General features: G+C 45.0%; 1 protein-coding gene across 1 annotated transcript in view; it reads right to left on the minus strand.

Moving 5' to 3' along the window:
• ZMYM4 (zinc finger MYM-type containing 4) overlaps positions 1-25,990 on the minus strand; it is a 155,964-nt gene that overhangs the window by 97,158 nt on the left and 32,816 nt on the right. The window contains exon 3 of the mRNA XM_069756826.1: positions 1,935-1,996. Within this exon, the coding sequence (XP_069612927.1) occupies positions 1,935-1,996 (62 nt within the window). The remainder of the gene's footprint in view (positions 1-1,934; positions 1,997-25,990) is intronic.

The following is a 25,990-nucleotide window of genomic DNA, read 5'->3' on the forward strand; positions in this document are numbered from 1 at the left end:
TTACAAAAATATTTAAACACAAGTTGTAATGCAAAAAAATACGTAAAGAGCCAAGGTGGTGAATACTTTCACAAAACACCATGTTAAAATACTGAAATTAGTTTCCGTACCACTGTTGTGTTTTTTATGAATATATGTAACAATATGGGCTTTTTGGTTGTATAGTGTAAATTATTAAATTTGAATATAAAAACAATGCAAGTGTCCTAAGGTACAAAATCTTCTGATTGAGCCATTCATGTCAAGTGGAACAACCCTATTCAGGAACCTATCATATATACCGGAGGATCATGATCCTCCGGTATATATGATCTATTATTGAGTCGCCGTATGTGAATTGTACTGACGTTAATTTCTACCTATTCAGGAACCGTCTATACAACGAGGGGGAGATATCTTATTGGGCCACAGCACTCTGCATTTGTCATAAATGGTACCAATCCATTTTCAAGAACAGACTCCCATAGATCTGCTGGTAGATGTTAAAGGGGTTGAACCACTTCTCGATCTGAATGTTTAGTACTGATAAAATAAAAACACTTATACTCCCATCCTGTGCCATTCCAGCTGTGTCGGCACTCGCAGTCCCGAGGCTCTCGTGCGGTTAATATGACATGTGAGCAATAAGTGCTGTTGTCATTATCCCCGCCTTCAGACGTATTGAACATCAACAGGGATCCAGGGCTGCTCTTTAAAGGTACCGTCACACTTAGCGACGCTGCAGCGATACCGACAACGATCCGGATCGCTGCAGCGTCGCTATTTGGTCGCTGGAGAGCTGTCACACAGACCGCTCTCCAGCGACCAACGATGCCGGTAACCAGGGTAAACATCGGGTAACTAAGCGCAGGGCCGCGCTTAGTAACCCGATGTTTACCCTGGTTACCATCCTAAAAGTAAAAAAAAAACAAACAGTACATGCTTACCTACAGCCGTCTGTCCTCCAGCGCTGTGCTCTGCACTCCTCCTGTACTGACTGTGAGCACAGCGGCCGGAAAGCAGAGCGGTGACGTCACCGCTCTGCTTTCCGGCTGACCGACGCTCACAGCCAGTACAGGAGGAGTGCAGAGCACAGCGCTGGAGGACAGACGGCTGTAGGTGAGTATGTAGTGTTTGTTTTTTTTTACTTTTAGGATGGTAACCAGGGTAAACATCGGGTTACTAAGCGCGGCCCTGCGCTTAGTTACCCGATGTTTACCCTGGTTACCAGTGAAGACATCGCTGAATCGGTGTCACACACGCCGATTCAGCGATGTCTGCGGGGAGTCCAGCGACCAAATAAAGTTCTGGACTTTCTTCCCCGACCAGCGACAGCACAGCAGGGGCCTGATCGCTGCTGCCTGTCACACTGGACGATATCACTATCAAGGACGCTGCAACGTCACGGATCGCTAGCGATATCGTCTAGTGTGACGGTACCTTAACTGTCCAATGCCAGGGACAGCAACGCCAAGCTGACTGGGCACAGGGCTCACATGCCAGCACCACTGGAATGGCTGCGGCATGGGAGGTGTGTATAAGTGCGTTTATTTTATCTGTGACAAACATTGAGATCGAAAAGGGGTTGCCCTAAGGGTGTACAACCCCTTTAAGGACCATCATCTCCACCAGAAAAAGAAAGGCTCCATGTGTAGCACCTATAACTCTTCATTAAAAAGGCAACTTTCACATTTCAATTTAAACATAAGCCACTGTAGCCAAAACAATTGGCTATTTCTTGTTTTGACATTCACTTAACAGCTTTGCTTTGTAGAGCGCAGTAGGTTCAGGAGAGTATCGCATTCCAACATCAATCACACAGATAAGATCATATCAATCTTGCCCCTCAATTCCTGGGAAAGAGGCATGCTCAATGTCTTCCTTGAGACTCTTATAACGATTATCTCCTATTCATTGAAGTATCCATTAGGCATACATACACTGTTGCACCTTACCCTAAAATTGCTATCTGGGGCTTGCGCCACCAACTGTCCTCGCGAAGAATCCTCCATTTGACCTAAAAGAGAATTCGTAAAATTGTTATGGATCATGGTCAATGTCCTAGTTGAGGTCATGAAATGAACACAGCTAGCCAGACTTTTAAGCAACTACCATATTAAAATGATCTTCAGAGATTGCCAAAACTGACATTTACTCTAGTACCAATGTCGAATATTGCAATTCTTTAGAACAGCTCAATATGTTAAGGAGAACCTGTCCTAAGAATAGTGACTGCTAATCCAAGACTCCTGCAGGCAATTACTTGATAATTACCATGTTTGTAGCTAAACTAAATGTGTATTGGCCTTGCTATAGTAAGGCTATGTGCACACGTTGCGGATTCGTGTGCGGATTTCTCCGTGCAGATTCAGAAAAATCAGCAGATTTCACCTGCGTTTTTACACCTGCAAATTCCTATTAAGGAATAGGTGGAAAACGGTGCGGAATTCGCAAAAAATTGACATGCTGCAAAAAATAAACCGCAGCAATTCCGCGCAGAATTTTCCGCAGCATGTGCACAGAGGATTTGGTTTTCCATAGGTTTACATGCTACTGTAAAACGCATGGAAAACTGCTGCAGATCCGCAGCGTCAAATCCACAACGTGTGCACGGACCCTTATAAAGTCCCAAGTCATCAGGATAATACAGTATGTTGGTAAAGTCACAGTTTGAAACAAACGTCCTTTCCCTTTGACTGATCGCTTCAGCCAGGTGACGTTGACTTCTTTGAAATACAAAGTTTACACTTGCATGATATGGTGTCAGAGCGCCAGTGTCATGTGCAATGAGCTTGGTGAAACAGATGTATACACCCCAGCTAATTACATATCTGCAAAGCTATAAGGCAAGCTAACATTACCCTGTTGTCATGTCAAATGTGCCAGCAGCTGCTCCTCTTGGTGTTAAAACGTTGATCTAAACTCTTCAATCATTAGTCACATTTTATAATTTAATACCATAAAAAATGTATATGTATATGTGTATGTATGTATATATATATATATATATATATATATATATATTATATACATATATATATATATATATATATATACACACATATATATACACATATATATATATATACATACACACACACGGTATATACACACACATACCCCCGAAGAGAACAAATCGAGGAATTGATTCTTTTTTTCACCATTTCTTCACAATAATTTTTTTTTTTTTCATTTTTCAGCATATAGTATAACAAGATGAATCAACACTACTGATTGTCCGGCAAAAAACAAGCCCTTGATACTCCTTGAAGAAAAGAAAAAAAGTGCAAAAACGAAAAAATGTATTGATCCCTAAAGGTTTAAAGTACGGTTTAATTAATTTGCTATTTTGACAGACTGGACTATTTCAGTTATGACAGTACTTAATATATTTTTTAAAAATAATAATTTCTATATATTTTGAAGGTCAAATATGGGGCAATTTAACCCGTTAGTGACAGACAATGTTAAATTTAATGACCGGGTCAAATTTTTTAAATGAGTCGTGTCACTTTATGAGGTTATAATTCTGGAATGCTTCAACGGATCCCAGTGGTTCTAAGAATATTTTTTTTGTGACATATTGTACTTCATGACAGTGGTAAAATTTGGTCGATATGACTTGCGTTTATTTGTAAACTTTCACAATTTTCAAACTTTTAATTCTTTTGACCTTAAAGCAGAGAGTAATGTCACACAAAGTAGTTACCGTATATACTTGAGTATAAGCCGACCTGAGTATAAGCCAAGGCACCTACTCTTGCCACGAAAAATTGGGTAAGCTTATTGACTTGAGTATAAGCTGGGTATGCATTGTCCCCTCATCCCTGTCCTGCTATGCATGGCTCCCCCCTTTTCCCTGTCCTGGTATGAATGACTCACCATCCCTGTCCTTGTCTGCATGCCTCCCCATCCCTATCATTGTATGCATGCTTCCCTTTCCCTGTCCTGGTATGAACGACTCCCCATCCCTGTCCTTGTCTGCATGCCTCCCCTGGCCCTATCATTGTATGCATGCTTCCCTTTCCCTGTCCTGGTATGAACGACTCCCCATCCCTGTCCTTGTCTGCATGCCTCCCCTGGCCCTATCATTGTATGCATGCTTCCCTTTCCCTGTCCTGGTATGAACGACTCCCCATCCCTGTCCTTGTCTGCATGCCTCCCTTTCCCTGTACTGGTATGAACGACTCCCCATCCCTGTCCTTGTCTGCATGCCTCCCCTGGTCCTATCATTGTATGCATGCTTCCCTTTCCCTGTCCTGGTATGAACGACTCCCCATCCCTGTCCTTGTCTGCATGCCTCCCCTGGCTCTATCATTGTATGCATGCTTCCCTTTCCCTGTCCTGGTATGAACGACTCCCCATCCCTGTCCTTGTCTGCATGCCTCCCCTGGCCCTATCATTGTATGCATGCTTCCCTTTCCCTGTCCTGGTATGAACGACTCCCCATCCCTGTCCTTGTCTGCATGCCTCCCCTGGCCCTATCATTGTATGCATGCTTCCCTTTCCCTGTACTGGTATGATGTACAATAACAAATTGTATTGTGGTACAGTGTTAGCCAGAAAAACCAGTCACCTGACCGCAGACGTCATCGAAGGTCCTTCACTCACTGCATTCTTTGGTACGGAGGCAGACGCTTGCAGTGCTGAGAGCCAGGGTCCGTCGGAGGGGTGAGAAAATCCATATTTTTTATTTTTATTTTATATTTTTTAAATGAATATGGATCCCAGGGCCTGAAGGAGGAGTCTCCTCTCCTTCAGACCCTGGGAACCATCCAGGATCGCTCCGTGCACCCGTACTCGGAAATGTATTCTTTAGCCTTCTGACTGAGCACTCCGCCTCCTAGTCACAGGTGTTTTAATTACAGCAGGTCCATTACCCCTCCATAGAGAGAGAGAATTTTAGTCTAAGAGGAGGTTTTACAGGTACCCATTCAGATGGAGACGTTTATTCTCAGCGAGGAAAGGCAAGTTTAGGACCTGGTATAAGAGAGATGCCGTAAAGGGGCTACCAGGTACACATAAAATTGGCCATTTTTATGCGCTAAACGCTCTCATTTTTCATATTTCTAGTGCAGTAATGCAGTTCAATTTTCGTGTTTCATGTTTGTATGTTTTAGCGCTGCAGTGTGCTGCCTTATTTACTTGACTAAATTTCTGCAGCCGGCGGGAGCAATGCTAGGGGTAGAATAGAGGAGCAGTGGGCCAAGAAAAGCGAACGCTCCCGTGCCAGACAGAAAACTCCAGAAAAGATGGCCGGAGCCGCCTTAGCGTGCCATAGTGCGGGTGCGACTTCCGGGATGCGGTCTACACATCGGCCGAAGCCGGGGGCTAAATTTTTGCAGACGGGCGGAGCATTACCTTAGGGAGGTGGGCCACAGGGAAGCTGCGACTGCCTGTCAGCATGTTAATATCCCACTGCAGAGGCCCATCGCTGACTGGATCCACTCACAATTGGTACGCGTCCCGGCATGGAGCCGCCGCGGATGACTGTGCTGTTCTGCTGCAAGTCAGATATTGCAGCGTGGACGGTGCAGGGATAAAGCGATAACCCTCAATCCTTCATCCCTTTGTTAGGGAGGTGGAGAGGAACCGTCCGCCTCCTTGTGCCATCCGCTTTTAACAGTGGTGGGACAGTGGGGGCTGCTCGGACGCCAAAGAGAAGGAGCCTCTGTACATCCACGAAGTTCAATCCCCGGGGTGGACAGGGCCAGTTGTCCGGCATTGGGCCTCTCTCCAGGACAAGATAAATGGAGGCGACACGACATGTGGTCGCCCGTTGCTGGTGTGGGGAGATCGGGACCCGAAGGAACAGTCGCCCCTGAAGTGAGCTCAGGCATGGCTTCCTGTTGTGAATTCTCTGGCTGAGTTCACTTCTGTGATCACAAGTGGTATTGCAGTCTCTGGGCTTCCTCCCTCAGGTGTTTTGGTGAGCTCGTTGGCTGCCTTGCTATTTAGCTCCACCTGAGTCTGTCTTCCTTGCTCCTTGTCAATGTTCCAGTGTTGGATCTGAGCTACTGCATCTTTCCTTGGGCCTGCTGCTCTGCTAGATAAGTGCTTCTAGTTTGTTTTCTGTTTTTTCTGTCCAGCTTGCTATTAACTTTTGCTGGAAGCTCTGAGAAGCAAAGGGGTGCACCGCCGTGCTGTTAGTTCGGCACGGTGGGTCTTTTTGCCCCTTTGCGTGGTTTTCGTTTTAGGGTTTTTTGTAGACTGCATAGTTCTCTTTGCTATCCTCGCTCTGTCTAGAATATCGGGCCTCACTTTGCTGAATCTATTTCATTCCTACGTTTGTCTTTTCATCTTGCTAACAGTCATTATATGTGGGGGGCTGCCTATTCCTTTGGGGTATTTCTCTGAGGTAAGTCAGGCTTGTATTTCTATCTTCAGGCTAGTCAGCTCCTCAGGCAGTGCCGAGTTGCATAGGTAGTGATAGGCGCAATCCACTGCTGCTTATAGTTGTGTGAGGATAGATTAGGTACTGCAGTCTACAGAGATTCCACGTCTCAGAGCTCGTCCTATTGTTTTTGGTTATTGCCAGATCTCTGTATGTGCGCTGATTACTGCACGCTGTGTTGCCTGATTGCCAGCCATAACAGTACAAGGAGCCCGACCAATGATTCCCAATAGAGGGAAAAAAGAAATCCGGACATCATTTTTTTTTCTTAGCTCTGTCTTCAGTCTTTTTTTTCCCCTAGACATTAGAGTGCTTCAGGACACAGCTGTGGACATGGATATTCAGGCTCTGTGCTCCTCAATGGATAATCTCGTTGTAAATGTACAAAAGATTCAAGATACTATTGATCAGAAATCGATGCTAGAACCAAGAATTCCGATTCCTGATTTGTTTTTTGGTGACAGAACTAAGTTCCTGAGCTTCAGAAATAATTGTAAGCTATTTTTGGCCTTGAAACCTCATTCTTCTGGTAATCCTATTCAACAGGTTTTGATTATTATTTCTTTTTTGCGCGGCGACCCACAGGACTGGGCGTTTTCTCTTGCACCAGGAGATTCTGCATTGAGTAATGTTGATGCATTTTTCCAGGCGCTGGGATTGCTTTACGATGAGCCTAATTCAGTGGATCAGGCTGAGAAAAATCTGCTGGCTTTATGCCAGGGTCAGGATGATGTAGAAGTATATTGTCAGAAATTTAGGAAGTGGTCAGTACTCACTCTGTGGAATGAATCTGCACTAGCGGCTTTGTTCAGAAAGGGTCTCTCTGAAGCTCTTAAGGATGTAATGGTGGGATTTCCTATGCCTGCTGGTTTGAATGAGTCTATGTCCTTGGCCATTCAGATCGGTCGTCGCTTGCGCGAGCGTAAATCTGTGCACCATCTGGCGGTATTGTCTGAGAGTAAACCTGAGCCTATGCAGTGCGACAAGACTATGACTAAAGTAGAACGGCAAGAACACAGACGTCTGAACAGACTGTGTTTCTATTGTGGTGATTCTACTCATGCTATTTCTAATTGTCCTAAACGCACTAGGCGGTTCGATAGCTCTGCCGTTATTGGTACTGTACAGTCCAAATTCCTTTTGTCCATTACCTTAATGTGCTCTTTGTCATCGTATTCTGTCATGGCGTTTGTGGATTCAGGCGCTGCCCTGAATCTGATGGATTTGGATTATGCTAAACGTTGTGGATTTTTCTTGGAGCCTTTGCGGTGTCCTATTCCGTTGAGAGGAATTGATGCTACACCTTTGGCCAAGAATAAGCCTCAGTACTGGGCCCAGCTGACCATGTGCATGGCTCCTGCACATCAGGAAGTTGTTCGCTTTCTGGTACTGCATAATTTGCATGATGTGGTCGTGTTGGGGTTGCCATGGCTACAAACCCATAATCCAGTATTGGATTGGAACTCTATGTCGGTAACCAGCTGGGGTTGTCAGGGAGTACATGGTGATGTTCCATTTTTGTCTATTTCGTCATCCATTCCTTCTGACATCCCAGAGTTCTTGTCGGACTTTCAGGATGTATTTGAAGAGTCCAAGTCTGATGCCCTACCTCCGCATAGGAATTGTGATTGTGCTATCGATTTGATTCCTGGTAGTAAATTCCCTAAGGGTCGTTTATTTAATTTGTCCGTACCTGAACACACCGCTATGCGCAGTTATGTGAAGGAGTCCCTGGAGAAGGGACATATTCGCCCATCGTCGTCACCATTGGGAGCAGGGTTCTTTTTTGTAGCCAAGAAGGATGGTTCGCTAAGACCGTGTATTGATTACCGCCTTCTTAATAAGATCACTGTTAAGTTTCAGTATCCCTTGCCATTGATTTCTGACTTGTTTGCTCGGATTAAGGGGGCTAGTTGGTTTACTAAGATTGATCTTCGTGGTGCGTATAATCTGGTGAGAATCAGGCAGGGAGATGAATGGAAAACGGCATTTAATACGCCCGAGGGTCATTTTGAGTATCTGGTGATGCCGTTCGGACTTGCCAATGCTCCATCTGTTTTTCAGTCTTTTATGCATGACATTTTCCGTGAGTATCTGGATAAATTCTTGATTGTTTACTTGGATGACATTTTGATCTTCTCAGATGATTGGGAGTCTCATGTGAAGCAAGTCAGAATGGTTTTCCAGGTACTGCGTGCTAATTCCTTGTTCGTGAAGGGATCAAAGTGTCTCTTCGGTGTGCAGAAAGTTTCATTTTTGGGGTTCATCTTTTCCCCTTCTACTATCGAGATGGATCCGGTTAAGGTTCAGGCCATCCAGGATTGGACTCAGCCGACATCTCTAAAAAGTTTGCAGAAATTCCTGGGCTTTGCTAATTTTTATCGTCGCTTCATCTGTAATTTTTCTAGCATTGCCAGACCATTGACCGATTTGACCAAGAAGGGTGCTGATTTGGTTAATTGGTCTTCTGCTGCCGTGGAAGCTTTTCAGGAGTTGAAGCGTCGTTTTTGCTGTGCCCCTGTGTTGTGTCAACCTGATGTTTCTCTTCCGTTCCAGGTCGAGGTTGATGCTTCTGAGATTGGTGCAGGGGCGGTTTTGTCACAGAGAGGTTCTGGTTGCTCAGTGTTCAAACCATGTGCTTTCTTTTCCAGGAAATTTTCTGCTGCTGAGCGTAATTATGATGTGGGCAACCGAGAGTTGCTGGCCATGAAGTGGGCATTCGAGGAGTGGCGTCATTGGCTTGAGGGTGCTAAGCATCGCGTGGTGGTTTTGACTGATCATAAGAACCTTACTTATCTTGAGTCTGCCAAGCGCTTGAATCCTAGACAGGCCCGTTGGTCGTTATTTTTTGCTCGTTTTGATTTTGTGATTTCATACCTTCCGGGCTCTAAAAATGTGAAGGCGGATGCTCTGTCTAGGAGTTTTGTGCCCGACTCTCCGGGGTTATCTGAGCCGGCGAGTATCCTCAAGGAAGGAGTCATTGTGTCTGCCATCTCCCCTGATTTGCGGAGAGTGTTGCAGAAATTTCAGGCTAATAAACCTGATCGTTGTCCGGCCGAGAAACTGTTCGTCCCTGATAGGTGGACTAGTAAAGTTATCTCTGAACTTCATTGTTCGGTGCTGGCCGGTCATCCAGGAATCTTTGGTACCAGGGAGTTGGTTGCTAGATCCTTCTGGTGGCCATCTCTGTCACGGGATGTGCGTGCTTTTGTGCAGTCCTGAGGAATTTGTGCTAGGGCTAAGCCCTGCTGTTCACGTGCCAGTGGGTTGCTTTTGCCCTTGCCGGTCCCGAAGAGGCCTTGGACACATATTTCGATGGATTTCATTTCTGACCTTCCCGTTTCTCAAAAAATGTCGGTCATTTGGGTGGTCTGTGATCGCTTTTCTAAAATGGTCCATCTGGTGCCCTTGGTTAAATTGCCTTCCTCCTCTGATTTGGTGCCTTTGTTCTTCCAGCATGTGGTTCGTTTACATGGCATTCCTGAGAATATTGTTTCTGACAGAGGTTCCCAGTTTGTCTCGAGGTTCTGGCGAGCCTTTTGTGGTAGGATGGGCATTGACCTATCTTTCTCCTCGGCCTTCCATCCTCAGACTAATGGCCAGACCGAACGAACCAATCAGACCTTGGAAACATATCTGAGATGTTTTGTTTCCGCTGACCAGGATGATTGGGTGTCATTTTTGCCGTTGGCTGAGTTCGCCCTTAATAATCGGGCCAGCTCGGCTACCTTGGTCTCTCCATTTTTCTGCAATTCTGGGTTCCATCCTCGTTTCTCTTCAGGACAGGTTGAGTCTTCGGACTGTCCTGGTGTGGATTCTGTGGTGGACAGGTTGCAGCAGATCTGGACTCAGGTAGTGGACAATTTGACCTTGTCCCAGGAGAAGGCTCAGCTTTTCGCTAATCGCAGACGCCGTGTGGGACCCCGACTTCGTGTTGGGGATCTGGTTTGGTTATCTTCTCGTCATATTCCTATGAAGGTTTCCTCTCCTAAATTTAAACCTCGTTTTATTGGTCCGTATAGGATTTCTGAGATTCTCAATCCGGTGTCTTTTCGTCTGACCCTCCCAGACTCCTTTTCCATACATAATGTATTCCATAGGTCGTTGTTGAGGAGATACGTGGCACCTATGGTTCCATCTGTGGAGCCTCCTGCCCCTGTTTTGGTGGAGGGGGAATTGGAGTATATTGTGGAGAAGATTTTGGATTCTCGTGTCTCTAGACGGAAACTCCAGTATCTGGTCAAATGGAAGGGTTATGCTCAGGAAGATAATTCCTGGGTTTTTGCCTCTGATGTCCATGCCCCAGATCTTGTTCGTGCCTTTCATGTGGCTCATCCTGGTCGGCCTGGGGGTTCTGGTGAGGGTTCGGTGACCCCTCCTCAAGGGGGGGGTACTGTTGTGAATTCTCTGGCTGAGTTCACTTCTGTGGTCACAAGTGGTATTGCAGTCTCTGGGCTTCCTCCCTCAGGTGTTTTGGTGAGCTCGTTGGCTGCCTTGCTATTTAGCTCCACCTGAGTCTGTCTTCCTTGCTCCTTGTCAATGTTCCAGTGTTGGATCTGAGCTACTGCATCTTTCCTTGGGCCTGCTGCTCTGCTAGATAAGTGCTTCTAGTTTGTTTTCTGTTTTTTCTGTCCAGCTTGCTATTAACTTTTGCTGGAAGCTCTGAGAAGCAAAGGGGTGCACCGCCGTGCTGTTAGTTCGGCACGGTGGGTCTTTTTGCCCCTTTGCGTGGTTTTCGTTTTAGGGTTTTTTGTAGACTGCATAGTTCTCTTTGCTATCCTCGCTCTGTCTAGAATATCGGGCCTCACTTTGCTGAATCTATTTCATTCCTACGTTTGTCTTTTCATCTTGCTAACAGTCATTATATGTGGGGGGCTGCCTATTCCTTTGGGGTATTTCTCTGAGGTAAGTCAGGCTTGTATTTCTATCTTCAGGCTAGTCAGCTCCTCAGGCAGTGCCGAGTTGCATAGGTAGTGATAGGCGCAATCCACTGCTGCTTATAGTTGTGTGAGGATAGATCAGGTACTGCAGTCTACAGAGATTCCACGTCTCAGAGCTCGTCCTATTGTTTTGGGTTATTGCCAGATCTCTGTATGTGCGCTGATTACTGCACGCTGTGTTGCCTGATTGCCAGCCATAACAGCTTCCCACGTCACAGGAGAGGGTACGGGGTGGCGACACTCCGCGTTCTCGTCTGTTGATGGTTTGGGGGAGATCGTAAACTTGAAAGGATCCGTCGCCCCCTTCACTCCGTTAATTAAAAAATAAAAATTTACAGAAAAGTAAAAAATTAAATAAAAACGATGGGGTCTGAACCAGACCCATGTGCCTCCTACAGACACTAAGCAAGAACTGGTTAGCTGAGAGCCAGCAGGAGGGTGTATACTGCAGGGGAGGATCTAACTTTTTTGTGTATCAGTGTCAGACTCCTACTGTCAGCAGCATACACCCACGGTCTGTGTCCCCCAATGAGGCGAAGGAGAAAGTATGACATTTTTGGCTTTTTTCGCTGTTTATTTTTTTTAAGCGAGGTTCGTCATATGCAATAAATAATGTTCCAGTTTTACAGAGTGCTTCGTTCCAGATGTGGTGGTACTAATTATGTGTACTTTTTTATTTTTGCTTTATCACAAACGTTGCATTTTGAGTGGCGAAACATATTTTCGTGATTTGTGTGTGCTTTTTTGTGGTTTTTTTCCCACTTTTTAATATATTTTATTTAGTCCCACTGAGGGACATGTATCATTTTTACTTTGATCACTGGTCTCATGCCGTACTCGTGTACTGCAGTGCATGAGACTGTCAGCGTCTCACGGACTGTCTGTGAGACTCAGCTTATAGCTGAATCTCACAGGCCGCCATACCCAGGGGTCATCACATGACTGCAGGGTACCATGGTAGCCAGCAGCACACGCAATTCTCATCGAGGAGGTCCGATGGTTACAAAGGGGGTCTTTTGCCCCCCTTGCAACCAATACCGATGTCGCGATTTAGAGTGGTATTTAAAGGGTTAAACGGACCTACTCTTTTACAGAACCGGCTGGGGCCCAATACCACCGGGTGTCAGTTGTCATATACAGCTGACATCCGCGGGAATTACGGCCTTCAGGCGATGCTGTACCTCTATTCCCGATTAAAGGAATAAGGCCCCTTAAATGACTGTCGTTGTAATGCGCATCAGCGGCTGTTAAGGGGTTAAATTTCATACATATTTAAATTTACCGTTCGGTGTTTATTATCTACTGTATATACTCGAGTATAAGCCGAGATTTTCAGACCATTGTTTTGGGCTGAAAGCCCCCTCACGGCTTATACCACTCATACCCAGGGGTCGGCAGGGGATGGGGCTGTGTAATTATACTTACCTACTCCTGGCACGGTCCCTGGCTCCCCAGCTTCTTCCTGTACTGAGCGGTCACATGGTACCGCTCATTACAGAAATGAATATGCTGCTCCGCCACCCATAGTGCGCGCCCTCTGCCTGAAAGTCAGTGCATAAGATGCTTTAGATGGAGTGGCGCCGGAATGAAGTCAGGTGAATATTAAAAGTGCCGAGGGCCTGAGCGATGGAGAGGTGAGTATGTGATTTTTTTTTTTTTTTTATCGCAGCAACAGCAAACAGGGCAAGTGTCTGTATGGAGCATCTTATGGGGCCATAACGTTTGTGCAGCACTATATGGGGCAAATGTCTGTATGGAGCATCTTATGAGGCCATAATCAACATTTGTGGAGCATTATATGGGGCAAGTGTCTTTATGGAGCATCTTATGGGGCCATAATTAACGTTTGTGCAGCACTATATGGGGCAAATATTTTTATGGAGCATCTTATGGGGCCATTATTAACCTTTATGCAGGATTACATGGGGCATATTTTAATATGGAGCATCTTATGGGGCCATCATAAACTTTATGGATCATTATATGGGGCTCAATATTGATATTCAAAAACACTTAACCTACTGATGTCTCAATTAATTTTACTTTTATTGGTATCTATTTTTACTTTTGACATTTTCCGGTAGCTACTGCATTTCCCACTCGAGTCATTAAGTTTTCCCAGTTTTTTGTGGCAAAATTAGGGTGTCGACTTATACTCGGGTCGGCTTATACGCGAGTATATACGGTACATATATTCTTAAAAATTCTTAAAACTTTTTTTAATAATGTTTACAACAATTTTCAATCCTCCGAGGGGACTTCAAGCTAAGACGGTATACATTGAAATTCTGTTTCTCTAATGAAACTGGTATTTAACCCCTTTATCCAAGAAGGTAGTTTGCATGTTAATGACTGGGCCAATTTTTTTACAATTCTGAGCACTGTCACTTTATGAGGTAATAACTCTGGAACGCCTCAACGGATCCTGGTGATTCTAAAAAATAAAAAAAATTTGACATATTGTACTTCATAACGGTGATAACATTTCTTCAATATGACTTGCGTTTATTTGTGAAAAAAATGAAAATTTGGCAAAAATTTGGCAATTTTCAAACTTTGAATTTTCATGCTCTTATATCAAAGATGTCACACACAATAGTTAATAAATAACATTATTCAGTCGCCATGACAGCACAACGAGAGAGGGGATCCGCCCTTCAGGGACAGGAAACCTCAGACATAAAAAGGGCGGCACCTCACTCACCCGCCAGTTGGTTTCCTGTCCCTGACAGTGGAACCTCTTCAGACAGGCCCAGAGAAGAGGGTTGAAGATAGAAGCTATCCCACTCCTGACAGGCCGATGCAGGTAGCGGGGGTCCCCTACCTCGGCCTGATCAGGGGGATGGAAGCACCACACGGCAGGGGGACTGTCTGTGTAGGTGACAGCAGGAGGAAGCAGCCCTAAGCGGGGGGCTTGACTTCTGTGGTGCCGCTGTTCACCTGGTACGTGAGGCCCAATGGTGCGCATCTGCCGGAGCTCCTGGGGTCGGTCCGCCGCTGCTGCTGGGGTCTGCGGTGGCTAGGTGAGCGCTGCCGTCCTTGCTCGGCGCGTCTGCTCTCAGCGCCGCGGCCGCGTCCGGAAGGGGCGTGTCCTGATGACGCGGGTGCGGCGCGGGGCGATGACGCGGCCGCGCATGCGCGGTAGCGTCTTATCCTGGCTAATGGCGGCGCCCGGCGTCGCAGGGGGGGATTTTGGCCTCAGGGAGTCTGGCGCTCTACGGGCGCTAGCGGAGGCAGTACCAATTAGCGGTGCACCGAGGGATGTCCCTGCTGACCCCCCATCCGGGGGTGGTACCCAGGGGGATGGATTTAAACGCTGCACTGAGGCCTCAACATTGTTCCTGTCCACCATCTTGGAATGGAGTCTCTGGAAGGAACACCGCAGCTGGGCGGTGAGCAGCAGCAGTTACCTGAACAACCTTTGAGCAGCTCCCAGCGGCGGTCTAGTGGCAGTAGTCGCGCTGGTAGAGCCAAAGAAACTCAGAAGTCAACTAAGTCCTCTGGCCGTAAGAAATCTCCGGCTAAGAAGGACCCCCCGATCACGGTACCATTCACTGCAGGGATGGGTAAGTGAGCTTCGTGAAAGTACATTTCTGATAGCTGTCCCTCCTTGTATTCCCTCTCTCCTTATTAGGGGAGGAAATTTGTGTCCAAATCCAAACATAGAGAGTGTGCCATCTGTACGGAACCTCTTCCGGATGGACATAAAAAGAAATTGTGCAGCATCTGCATTCAACAATTAATTCAGGACGAGACCCCTGACCTTACGTCTACTCTTAGGGATCTGGTTAGACAGGAGGTCAGAGATTCCATAAGGTCTCAGAAGACAGTTTCAAAAAAGAGGAAGGAGATATTATCCCCAGCCTCGGATGTGGATTCAGACACGGGTGGTGTGAGTTCGGATTCTCATCCGTCATCATCATCAGAGGACGTGGAATCTAGTCGAACCTGTCTATCACTGGACAGGGTTAACCGCTTAGTCAAAGCTGTCAATAGCACTATGGGCATTGAGGAGACCCAGGCGGAATGTTCCATCCAGGATATAATGTTTAAAGGCATAGATCGCAAATCCAGAAGAGTATTTCCCGTAGTTGATAAAGTTAAGTCTCTGATTACGAGAGAATGGAAAAAACCCGAAAGGAAGGGGTCTCTCCCACCAGCGTTCAAAAGAAGATATCCCTTTGAGGAAGAAGCTTCTTCCCCCTGGGACAAGGTCCCGAAACTGGATGCGGCGGTGGCTAAAGCATGTAAAAAGACGTCTCTTCCGTTTGAGGATCTGGGGAGCCTAAAAGACCCGCTTGAAAGGAAAGCTGAGGTATTCCTTAAAGGAGCTTGGGAAACATCAGCGGGTTCCCTGAGACCAGCGATTGCGGCCACCTGCACTGCCCGGTCGTTGATGGTATGGCTGGGTAATCTAGAAAACCAGCTCAAGGATAAGGTTCCTAGGAGCGAGATCCTATCATCTATGTCTATGATTCAGGATGCAGCAGCCTTCCTTGCGGATGCGTCAGCCGATTCTGTTAGGCTAGCGGCAAGGTCATCAGCACTGTCCAATGCGGCCCGTAGGGCTCTTTGGATAAAATGCTGGCCAGGAGACTTGCAGGCCAGATCAAAATTATGTGGCATCCCCTGTGAGGGGGTTCATTTGTTTGGCCCAGTGCTGGATGAGCTTCTAGAAAAAGCAGGTGACAGTAAGAAGCGATTCCCTCTCCTAGCAAGACCCTTCTATAGACGGGACTATAATAGAGGAGGGCCATATCGCCGAAGATCGGACAGGGATTCAAATAGAGAATCGACCAGATACAACTCTTACAGGGGAAGAGGTAGAGGTTACATGTTTAACTCTTCTAGAGACTCTAAAAAGCATCAATGACTGGCGGCCCAGGTGGGCGGTAGGCTTTTGGCCTTCTACCCAGCCTGGGTAAAAATCACCAATAGTCCATGGATACTCAGTATCATTAAAGAGGGGCTAAAGTTCCAATTCCACCATACCCCCCTGGAAAAATTCAAATTAACTCCTATCCGTTCTTCTCCCGCAGAACAGTTGGCGTTGGAGTCAGAGGTTCGAGATCTCCAAAAAAAGGGGGTTCTCGTTAAAGTACCTACGGAGGAACAAGGTACGGGGTTTTACTCCCCTTTATTCCTGGTAAAGAAGCCAGATGGATCTTATCGTACCATCATCAATCTGAAGGGCCTGAATGTATTCCTGCTGGTCCCATCCTTTAAAATGGAATCTGTGAAGTCGGCAATAAAGCTTCTTTTTCACAATTGCTTCATGGTTGTCTTAGATCTGAAAGACGCCTATTATCATGTCCCGATACATGCAACTCATCAGCGCTTTCTCAAGGTGGCGATTTCTCTTGCCGGCACAGTGGAGCACTTTCAATATCGGGCACTCCCCTTTGGTGTTGCAGTCGCACCTCGGGTGTTCACTAAGATTATGGTGGAGGTTATGGCACACCTTCATGAGCAAAATATACTAATAATTCCCTATCTGGATGATTTATTGATCGTTGGGCGCTCAGAGGTACACTGTAAAGAACAGTTGGGGAAAGTGATGGCGGCGTTACACAACTTAGGATGGATTATCAATCTCAAAAAGTCGCGTCTTCAGCCCTCAACATCACAGCAGTTCTTGGGTCTTACTGTGGATTCAGCTCAGCAGGAATGTCGCCTGCCAGACTCAAAAGTTGATACTATTCACCGGCTGGCCTCCAGGGCAATTAGTAATCCCGTAGTTTCCCTAAGAAGTGCTATGTCACTCTTAGGTTCACTTACTTCTTGTTTTCCGGCGGTGATGTGGGCACAGTTTCACTCCAGGGCTCTGCAATGGGATGTTCTGCATAATTTTCGGCGTCTGGGCGCTAACCTTGACAAAAAATTTTCCCTATCTGTAGAGGCCACGGGTTCACTAAGGTGGTGGACACACATCCCTAATCTGCGTAAAGGGGTACCTTGGACATATCATATATCACGGGTAATAACAACGGATGCTAGCCCCACGGGGTGGGGAGCACACTGGGAGGGCAATTGCATTCAGGGTCTGTGGTCCCATTCTGAGCGAGACACGTCCTCCAATCTGAAGGAATTGATGGCGGTGGAACGCGCCTTAGATAGGTTCCTTATACCTCTGCAGGGTAGACATGTTAGGATACTCTCTGACAACCAGGTGACCGTTGCTTATGTGAACCACCAAGGAGGTACACGGTCTAGGTCATTAATGAACGTTACAAATCATATCTTTCAGATGGCCGAAAATCACCTGCTCTCCCTTACGGCCCTTCATATAAAGGGAAATCTAAATACCATGGCCGATTACTTAAGCCGCAACGAGCTCAGACAAGGGGACTGGTCTCTAAAACCGGCTGTCTTCAATCAGATCGTGCGGTTGTGGGGATGTCCAGAGATAGATCTGTTTGCCAGTCGAGGAAACAAGAAACTCCATCAATTCTGTTCCCTAGACCCAAGGGACAACCCGTACGCAGTCGACGCTCTTCTGATCCCCTGGAATTTCAATCTCGCCTACGCTTTCCCTCCTCTGAATCTCATTCCTATAGTTCTGAGGAAAATTCGCGAAGACGGAGCCCGAGTGGTTTTAATAGCCCCATTCTGGCCCAGAAGGTCTTGGTTCCCATGGTTGAGAAGCATGTCCATTTCCCAACCATGGATCCTCCCAGAAATACCGGACCTCCTTTCCCAGGGTCCAGTCTTCCATCCACGAGTAACCAACTTGCACCTGACAGCGTGGAACTTGAGAGGTCACTTCTGAAAGGAAAGGGATTCTCCCAGAATCTTGTAAATACTCTACTTAAAAGTAGGAAAGCCTCCACGACTAGCATTTATGTTAGGGTATGGAGGAAGTTCCTATCAAGTTCAGGAGCACAAATCGATCAAAAACCTGATATTGCTCAGATCCTAGAATTTTTACAGAAGGGCCTAGAGTTAGGCTTAGCCACCAGCACCCTTAGAGTTCAGGTTTCAGCTCTAGGGGCACTATATAATTCCAACATAGCCAGTAATCACTGGATAACAAGGTTTTTCAAAGCGGTCACCAGATCCAGGCCAGTTGTTAAACAGAGAATAGTTCCATGGGACCTAAATCTTGTGCTCTCAGCTCTAACACAAGCTCCGTTCGAGCCTATTGACTCTGTCCCGATCAAGATCCTGTCGGTCAAAACAGCCCTCTTAGTTGCTCTTACATCGGCAAGAAGGGTTAGTGATCTTCAGGCATTATCCAGGCAACGTCCATATATGCAATTTTTGGAAGATAGAGTGGTGATGAGGCCTGACCCTCTTTATCTTCCAAAGGTTGCCTCAAAATTTCATAGATCCCAGGAGGTGATCCTACCTTCATTTTGTCCTAATCCCTCTAACAATAAGGAGCAGAGATTTCATTGTTTGGACGTACGTAGGTGCCTTCTTAAATACATTTCAGTAACAGACACCTGGAAAAAAGACCACGCATTATTTTTATCCTACCAGGGGGTTAGGAAGGGACTTAGAGTGTCAAAAAATACCCTAGCCAGATGGATTAGGGAGGCGATATCTCTTGCTTATACCGCAGGTGGCGTGGAGATTCCAGAAGGTATAAAGGCTCACTCCACTCGTGCGGTAGCCACATCCTGGGCTGAGAGAGCAGAAGTATCGATTGAGGACATCTGTAAGGCGGCCACATGGTCTTCTCCATCCACCTTTCTTAGACACTATAGATTAGATCTAGGTGGCTCCTCCGACCTCACGTTTGGGAGAAGGGTGCTGGAAGCTATTATCCCTCCCTAGTCACCTTTTCACTTCTCTGAAAGTCTCTCGTTGTGCTGTCATGGCGACTGAATAAATACGTACGCTACTCACCTGGTAGCAGTGTTTTTTCAGGAGCCATGACAGCACCCTTATATTCCCTACCCTCTTTGGTTATGGGTTCAACACTTCCTTTAGAAAATTCCTAAGTTTATTCACTGGGTGAATTGTACCATATATTAATATTGTTTATGTGCTACTAACCTAGAAGGTCCTTTCATACTCTGTAAACCAACTGGCGGGTGAGTGAGGTGCCGCCCTTTTTATGTCTGAGGTTTCCTGTCCCTGAAGGGCGGATCCCCTCTCTCGTTGTGCTGTCATGGCTCCTGAAAAAACACTGCTACCAGGTGAGTAGCGTACGTATTTTCCCACATTACTTAACATCAGCACAATTTTAGAACCAAAATATTTTTTTCTTAGGAAGTTTAAAGGGGTAAAAGTTGACCAACGATTTTTCATTTTTTCAACAATATTTACAAAACCATTTTTTTTTTTTTAGGTACCACCTCACATTTGAAGTGACTTTGAGGGGTCTGTAGGATATAAAATACCCAAAATTGACACCATTCTAAAAACTGCACCCCTCACGGTACTCAAAACCACATGCAAGAAGCTTACTAACACTTTAGGTGCTTCACAGGAATTGTTGGAATGCGGGGGAAAAAATGAAAATGTAACTTTTTTCCAAATTTTTTTTACTTCAGATCCAATTTTTTTTATTTTGACCAGAGTAACAGGAAAAAAATGGACCCCAAAATTTGTTGTGTAATTTCTCCTGAGCATGCCGATACCCAGTATGAGGGAGAAAACCACTGTTTGGGTACACAGCAGAGCTCAGAAAGGGAAGGAGCGCCATTTGACTTTTTGAATAGAAATTTTGCTGGAACAACTGGCGGACGCCTAGTCGCATTTAGAGAGCCTCTGATGTGTCTAAACAGTGAAAATCCCCTGCAAGAGACACCAGTTTGGAAACTAGACCCCTCATGGAACTGATCTAGATGTGTACGGAGCACATTGAACCGTCAGGTGTGTCCCAGAAGTTTGTAACGTTGAGCCATGGAAAAAAAAAAAAAAATCACATTTTCCTCACAAAAATATTTTTAGTCCCAAATGTTGCATTTTCATAAGGGTAACTGGAGAAATTACACCATACAATTTGTAGTGCAATTTTTCCTTAGTACACCGATACACCATGTGAGGGAGAAAACTACTGTTTGGGCGCATGGCAGGTCTCGAAAGGGAGGGAACGTCATTTGACTTTTGAATGTAAACTTCCTGGAATCATTAGCTGATGTCATATCCCGTTTGCAGAGCCCCTGATGTGCCTAAACAGTGGAAATCCCCACAAGTCACCCCATTTTGGAAGCTAGGTCCCCCAAGGAACTTATCTAAATGTGTGGTGAGTGCTTTGAACCCCCAGGTGCTTCACTGAAGTTTATAACTTTAAGCCGTGAAAATAATAAAATCACATTTTCCCCACAAAAATGTTATTTTAGCCACAACATTTTGTATTTTCATAAAGGTAACAGGAGAAATTGCACCATACAATCCCTCCGTATGGCTAAGTAGTACTGTACAGCCACATATGGGGTATTGCCACACTCAGTAGAAATTGTGGGACAAATTTTGGTGCCATTTTTACCCACTTCTTGTGTGAAAATGTAAAATCTAGGTGTAAAACAAGTTTGTGGTGGTAAAAATGTAGTTATTTTTTCTTCACTGCCCAATGGTATAAAATTCTGTGACACACCCGTGGTGTCAACATGATCACTGCACCCCTAGATGAATTCATTGAGAGGTGTAGTTTGAAAAATGGTGTCACTTTGGGAGGTTCTGCTGTTCTTGCACCTCATGTGCTCTCCCAGTGGGTCATGGCACCTGCAAACCATAACAGTAAAATCTGGCGCTCCTTGCCTTCTGAGCTTTGCACTGTGCCTGAAAAATATTTCCCGATTACATGTAGGGTATTGGCGCACTCAGGAAAAAATGAACCTCAGTTTGTTGAAAAAAAAAAAAAAATCCTATTGGCTCTTACAAAAATTAAAAACGTGGGGCTAAAATAACATTTTAGTGGAAAAATGTAATTTATTCTTTCTTCACCGGTCAGTGGTATAAAAAATTCTGTGAGTCACATGTGGTGTCAATATGATCATCACTAGAGGAATTCATTGGGGAGTGTAGTTTGTAAAATGAGTTCACATATGGGGGTTTCTGTTGTTCTGGCACCTCAGGGGCTCTGCCAATGTGACATGGCACCCTCAAACCACTCCAGCAAAATCTGCACTCTATTATGGCGCCTCTTCCATTCTGAGCTTTGCACTGTGTGTCAAAAGTAGCATTCCCCCACATATGGGGTATCGGCGTACTCAGGAGAAATTGCACAACAAATTATATGGAGCAATTTATTTTGTTACCCTTATGAAAATGCAAAATTTGGAGCTAAAATAACATTTTTGTGAGGAAAATGTGATTTTATTATTTTCACGGCTCTACGTTATGGTGTCACTTGTGGGGGGGGGGTTCCACTGTTTAGGCACATCAGGGGCTCTCCAAATGCGACATGGTGTCTGATCTCAATTCAAGCCAATTTTGCATTGAAAAGTTAAACGGCGCTCTTTCCCTTCCGAGCTCTGCCATGCGCCCAAACAGTGGGTTTAACCCCACACATGGGGTATCAGCACACTCAGGACAAATTGGACAACAACTTTTGGGGTACAGTTTCTCCTGTTCCTCTTGGGAAAAAAATGGATCTGATGTAAATTTTTTCTGAAAAAAGTTAAATGTTAAATTTTTTTTTTTTTTTTTTTTAAACATTCCAAAAATTCCTGTGAAGCACCTGAAGGGTTAATAAACTTCTTGAATGTGGTTTTGAGCACCTTGAAGGGTGCAGTTTTTAGGATGAGGTCACTTTTGGGTATCTTCTATCACATAGACCCCTCAAAATGACCTCAAATGAAATGTGGTCCCTAAAAAAAAAAATGGTGTTGTAAAAATGAGAAATTGCTGATCAACTTTTAACCCTTCCAATTCCCTAACAAAAATAATGTTGGTTCCAAAATTGTGCTGATGTAAAGTAGAGATGTGGGAAATGTGACTTATTAAGTATTTTGTGTGACATATCTGTGATCTAATAGAAATTCAAAGTTGGAAAATTGCAAAATTTTCACCAAATTTCCATTTTTTTTTCCACAAATAAACGCAAGTCTTATCGAAGAAATTTTACCACCATCATGAAGTACAATATGTCACAAGAAAACATTGTCAGAATCATCAGGATCCGTTGAAGCGTTCCAGAGTTATAACCTCATAAAGGGACAGTGGTCAGAATTGTAAAAATTGGCCCGGTCATTAACGAGCAAACCACCCTCGGGGCTTAAGGGGTTAAACCTCATTCATTTATAAACTGTCCTCTATGTCGATGTGTTTCTATGTTATTTCCTGAAAAAGTGTGAGAATACTTTGAAGCTTGTAGAATAAAAACCGCATTGATAAATATCTCCCCGCATTGGAATTTTTTTTTCCAATCTTCAGCAGCGTGGAAAAACTCCACAAAAAATGTTTTCCACCTAAATCTGCAGCAGCTGATCACCCATTTAAATGCGCAAACTTCTACTGGATCATGTTGGCATATCCTGCTTCAATATCAGTTGTGTTGGATAAGACCCTATTTGCGCTTTTTACTCTCCAGCTCCTGTACTACGTCCATGGTGGCAGCTCATTGGAACCATCTCCCGATTTGCCAAAATATGTAATAGGTGTTAATAATAATATAAGCCAATACTAACTCCAATTAGAAATGTAGAATAGTTCTTCTGATAGCGATGTTGCTTACCCCATGTGCATGGTACTGCAGTAGCTTAGGTATCCATGGTTACAACCACACGTATAGCGAGTTAGTTGTTCGTAACTGTAACTACTGATGTAATTAAGCTACTGCAATGCCCTGTACATGAGGTAAGAAACACAGCTTATCAGAACTATACCACATTTCTAACTGGAGGTATTTGCTAATATAAATATTACACCTGCTATTGCAATAGGATCTTGGAGAAGGGAATACCTCTTTAACCCCTTTACCCTCTCCCCCCAACCCTGTTTGCACCTTTATGAATGGGGCCAATTTTTACAATTCCGACCGCTAACTCTGGAACGCTTCAACAGAACCACATTTTGAAAACTAGACCCCCCAAAGATCTTATCCAGGGGTATATTGAGCATTTTGGAACCACAATTACTACGCATTTGAGTCATATTGAAAATTTTCAATTTTTTTTCCATAAAAATTTGAAAAAATTTTTTTTTTAAAAATCACGTTTTCCCCACAAAAGTGTTTTTTTTAGAAAAATTTTGCATTTTTATAATAGGTAACAGGAGAAATTGCACCATTCAATTTGTTGTGCAATTTCTTCTTGGTACGCCAATACCCCATATGTGGGTAAAACTACTGTTTTGGTCCACGGCAGGGCTCAGAAAGGAAGGAGTGGAGCGCAGACTTTGGTGGAATTGTGAACACCGTATAGTAATACCCATGGAATTCACTATTAGGTACTCTCAGAAATAATAGGATTATAGCTAGGAGAGTTGTCCATAATAATCAAACAACCTTTAACCCCTTCATGACCTTGGGATTTTTCGTTTTTCCGTGTTCGTTTTTCACTCCCCTCCTTCCCAGAGCGATAACTTTTTTATTTTTCCGTCAATTTGGCCATGTGAGGGCTTATTTTTTGCGGGACGAGTTGTACTTTTGAACGACATCATTGGTTTTAGCATGTCGTATACTAGAAAACGGGAAAAAAATTCCAAGTGCAGTGAAATTGCAAAAAAAGTGCAATCCCACACTTGTTTTTTTGTTTGGCTTTTTTGCTAGGTTCACTAAATGCTAAAACTGACCTGCCATTATGATTCTCCAGGTAGTCCGAGTTCATAGACACCTAACATGACTAGGTTATTTTTTATCTAAGTGATGAAAAAAAATTCCAAACTTTGCTAAAAAAAAAAAAAAATTGCGCCATTTTCTGATACCCGTTGCGTCTCCATTTTTCGTGATCTGGGGTCGGTTGAGGGCTTATTTTTTGCGTGCCGAGATGACGTTTTTAATGATAGCATTTCGGTGCAAATACGTTCTTTTGATCGCCCGTTATTGCATTTTAATGCAATGTCGCGGCGACCAAAAAAACGTAATTCTGGCGTTTTTAATTTTTTTCCCGCTACGCTGTTTAGCGATCAGGTTAATGCTTTTTTTTAGTTGATAGATCGGGCGATTCTGAGCGCGGCGATACCAAATATGCGTAGATTTTATATTTTTTTTATTGATTTATTTTGATTGGGGCGAAAGGGGGGTGATTTAAACTTTTATATTTTTTTAACATTTTTTTCAACTTTTTTTTTTTACTTTTGCCATGCTTCAATAGCCTCCATGGGAGGCTGGAAGCAGGCACAGCACGATCGCCTCTGCTACATAGCAACGATCTGCTGATCGCTGCTATGTAGCAGAAATGGAGGTGTGCTGTGAGCGCCGACCACAGGGTGGCGCTCACAGCCACCGGTCATCAGTAACCATAGAGGTCTCAAGGACCTCTATGGTTACAATGGAGACGCATCGCCGACCCCCGATCATGTGACGGGGGTCGGCGATGACGTCATTTCGGGCCGCCCGGCCGGATGCGGTAGTTAAATGCCGCTGTCTGCGTTTGACAGCGGCATTTAACTAGTTAATAGGTGCGGGCAGATGGCGATTCTGCCCGCGCCTATTACGGGCACATGTCAGCTGTTCAAAACAGCTGACATGTCCCGGCTTTGGTGCGGGCTCACCGTGGAGCCCTGCATCAAAGCAGGGGATCTGACCTCGGACGTACTATCCCGTCCGAGGTCAGATAGGGGTTAATGAAATCTGTAAAATAACCACTCAAGACAAAGTGACACAAAACCACATAACCATATAAATTGTCTGTGGGTGTCATGTAATGTTTGGAAAGCCCCTGGTGTAACTAAACAGTAAAGTATATGTTTAGTTTTTATTATTATTTTCTGATATTTTAAAAAATATTTTTACAATTTTTTTATAACTTTTTTTTTTTTTTTTTTAACTTTGTCCCACTATGGGTCTATCGCTTTTACCATCCTGACCGCAGGTATAATCCGCAAGTATTGCAATGGATTATAACGCAGTGCTGCACTCACAAGCCCGACACTGTGCTTTGTGCATGGTCTGAGGAGCTTGCTGTAGCCTGGTGACACGTCTCCATGACGACATCAGCTCACCATGACGACATCAAGTCACCATGGCAACGATCGAGCCCCCACTGTGACGTCGCAGAGGCGGCTCCTTGCCTCTGCACGCCTGCTAAATGCTGCGATCGCTAGCGATTGCAGAATTTAGGGGGTTATAGCACTGGGAGCGGAGCAGGCACTGAAAGCAAAGTGTCAGCTGTCAGAATCAGTAATGATCGCGCGTGCGCATGACGTTTTCAGTACGTTCAAGGTTGGTAAGTACCAGTCGACCACATTTCATATTTGCAACGTATGAAGCAGGCTCAGCTCCTGAGCTGGCTGCATACTTTCCTTAGGCTACGTTCACATTAGCGTTACGCTAATGTGCGTCGCTGTTGCGTCGGCGACGCAGCGGCGACGCGCCCCTATGTTTAACATAGGGGACGCGTGCGTTTTTTTGTTAGCGTTTTTCGACATGTGCGTCGTTTTCGACGCTAGCGTCGGTCGCACGAAAATGCAACAAGTTGCATTTTTTGTGCGTCCGATTTTCGTCAAAAAACGACGCACGCGTCGCAAAACGCAGCGTTTTTGGTGCGTCGCGCGTTGCGTCGCTGACGCACCGGCGCGCAACGCTAATGTGAACGTAGCCTTAGCGATTTATGCTATACAA

Source organism: Ranitomeya imitator, chromosome 3, assembly GCF_032444005.1.
Source record: "Ranitomeya imitator isolate aRanImi1 chromosome 3, aRanImi1.pri, whole genome shotgun sequence".
NCBI classification, from domain to species: domain Eukaryota; kingdom Metazoa; phylum Chordata; class Amphibia; order Anura; family Dendrobatidae; genus Ranitomeya; species Ranitomeya imitator.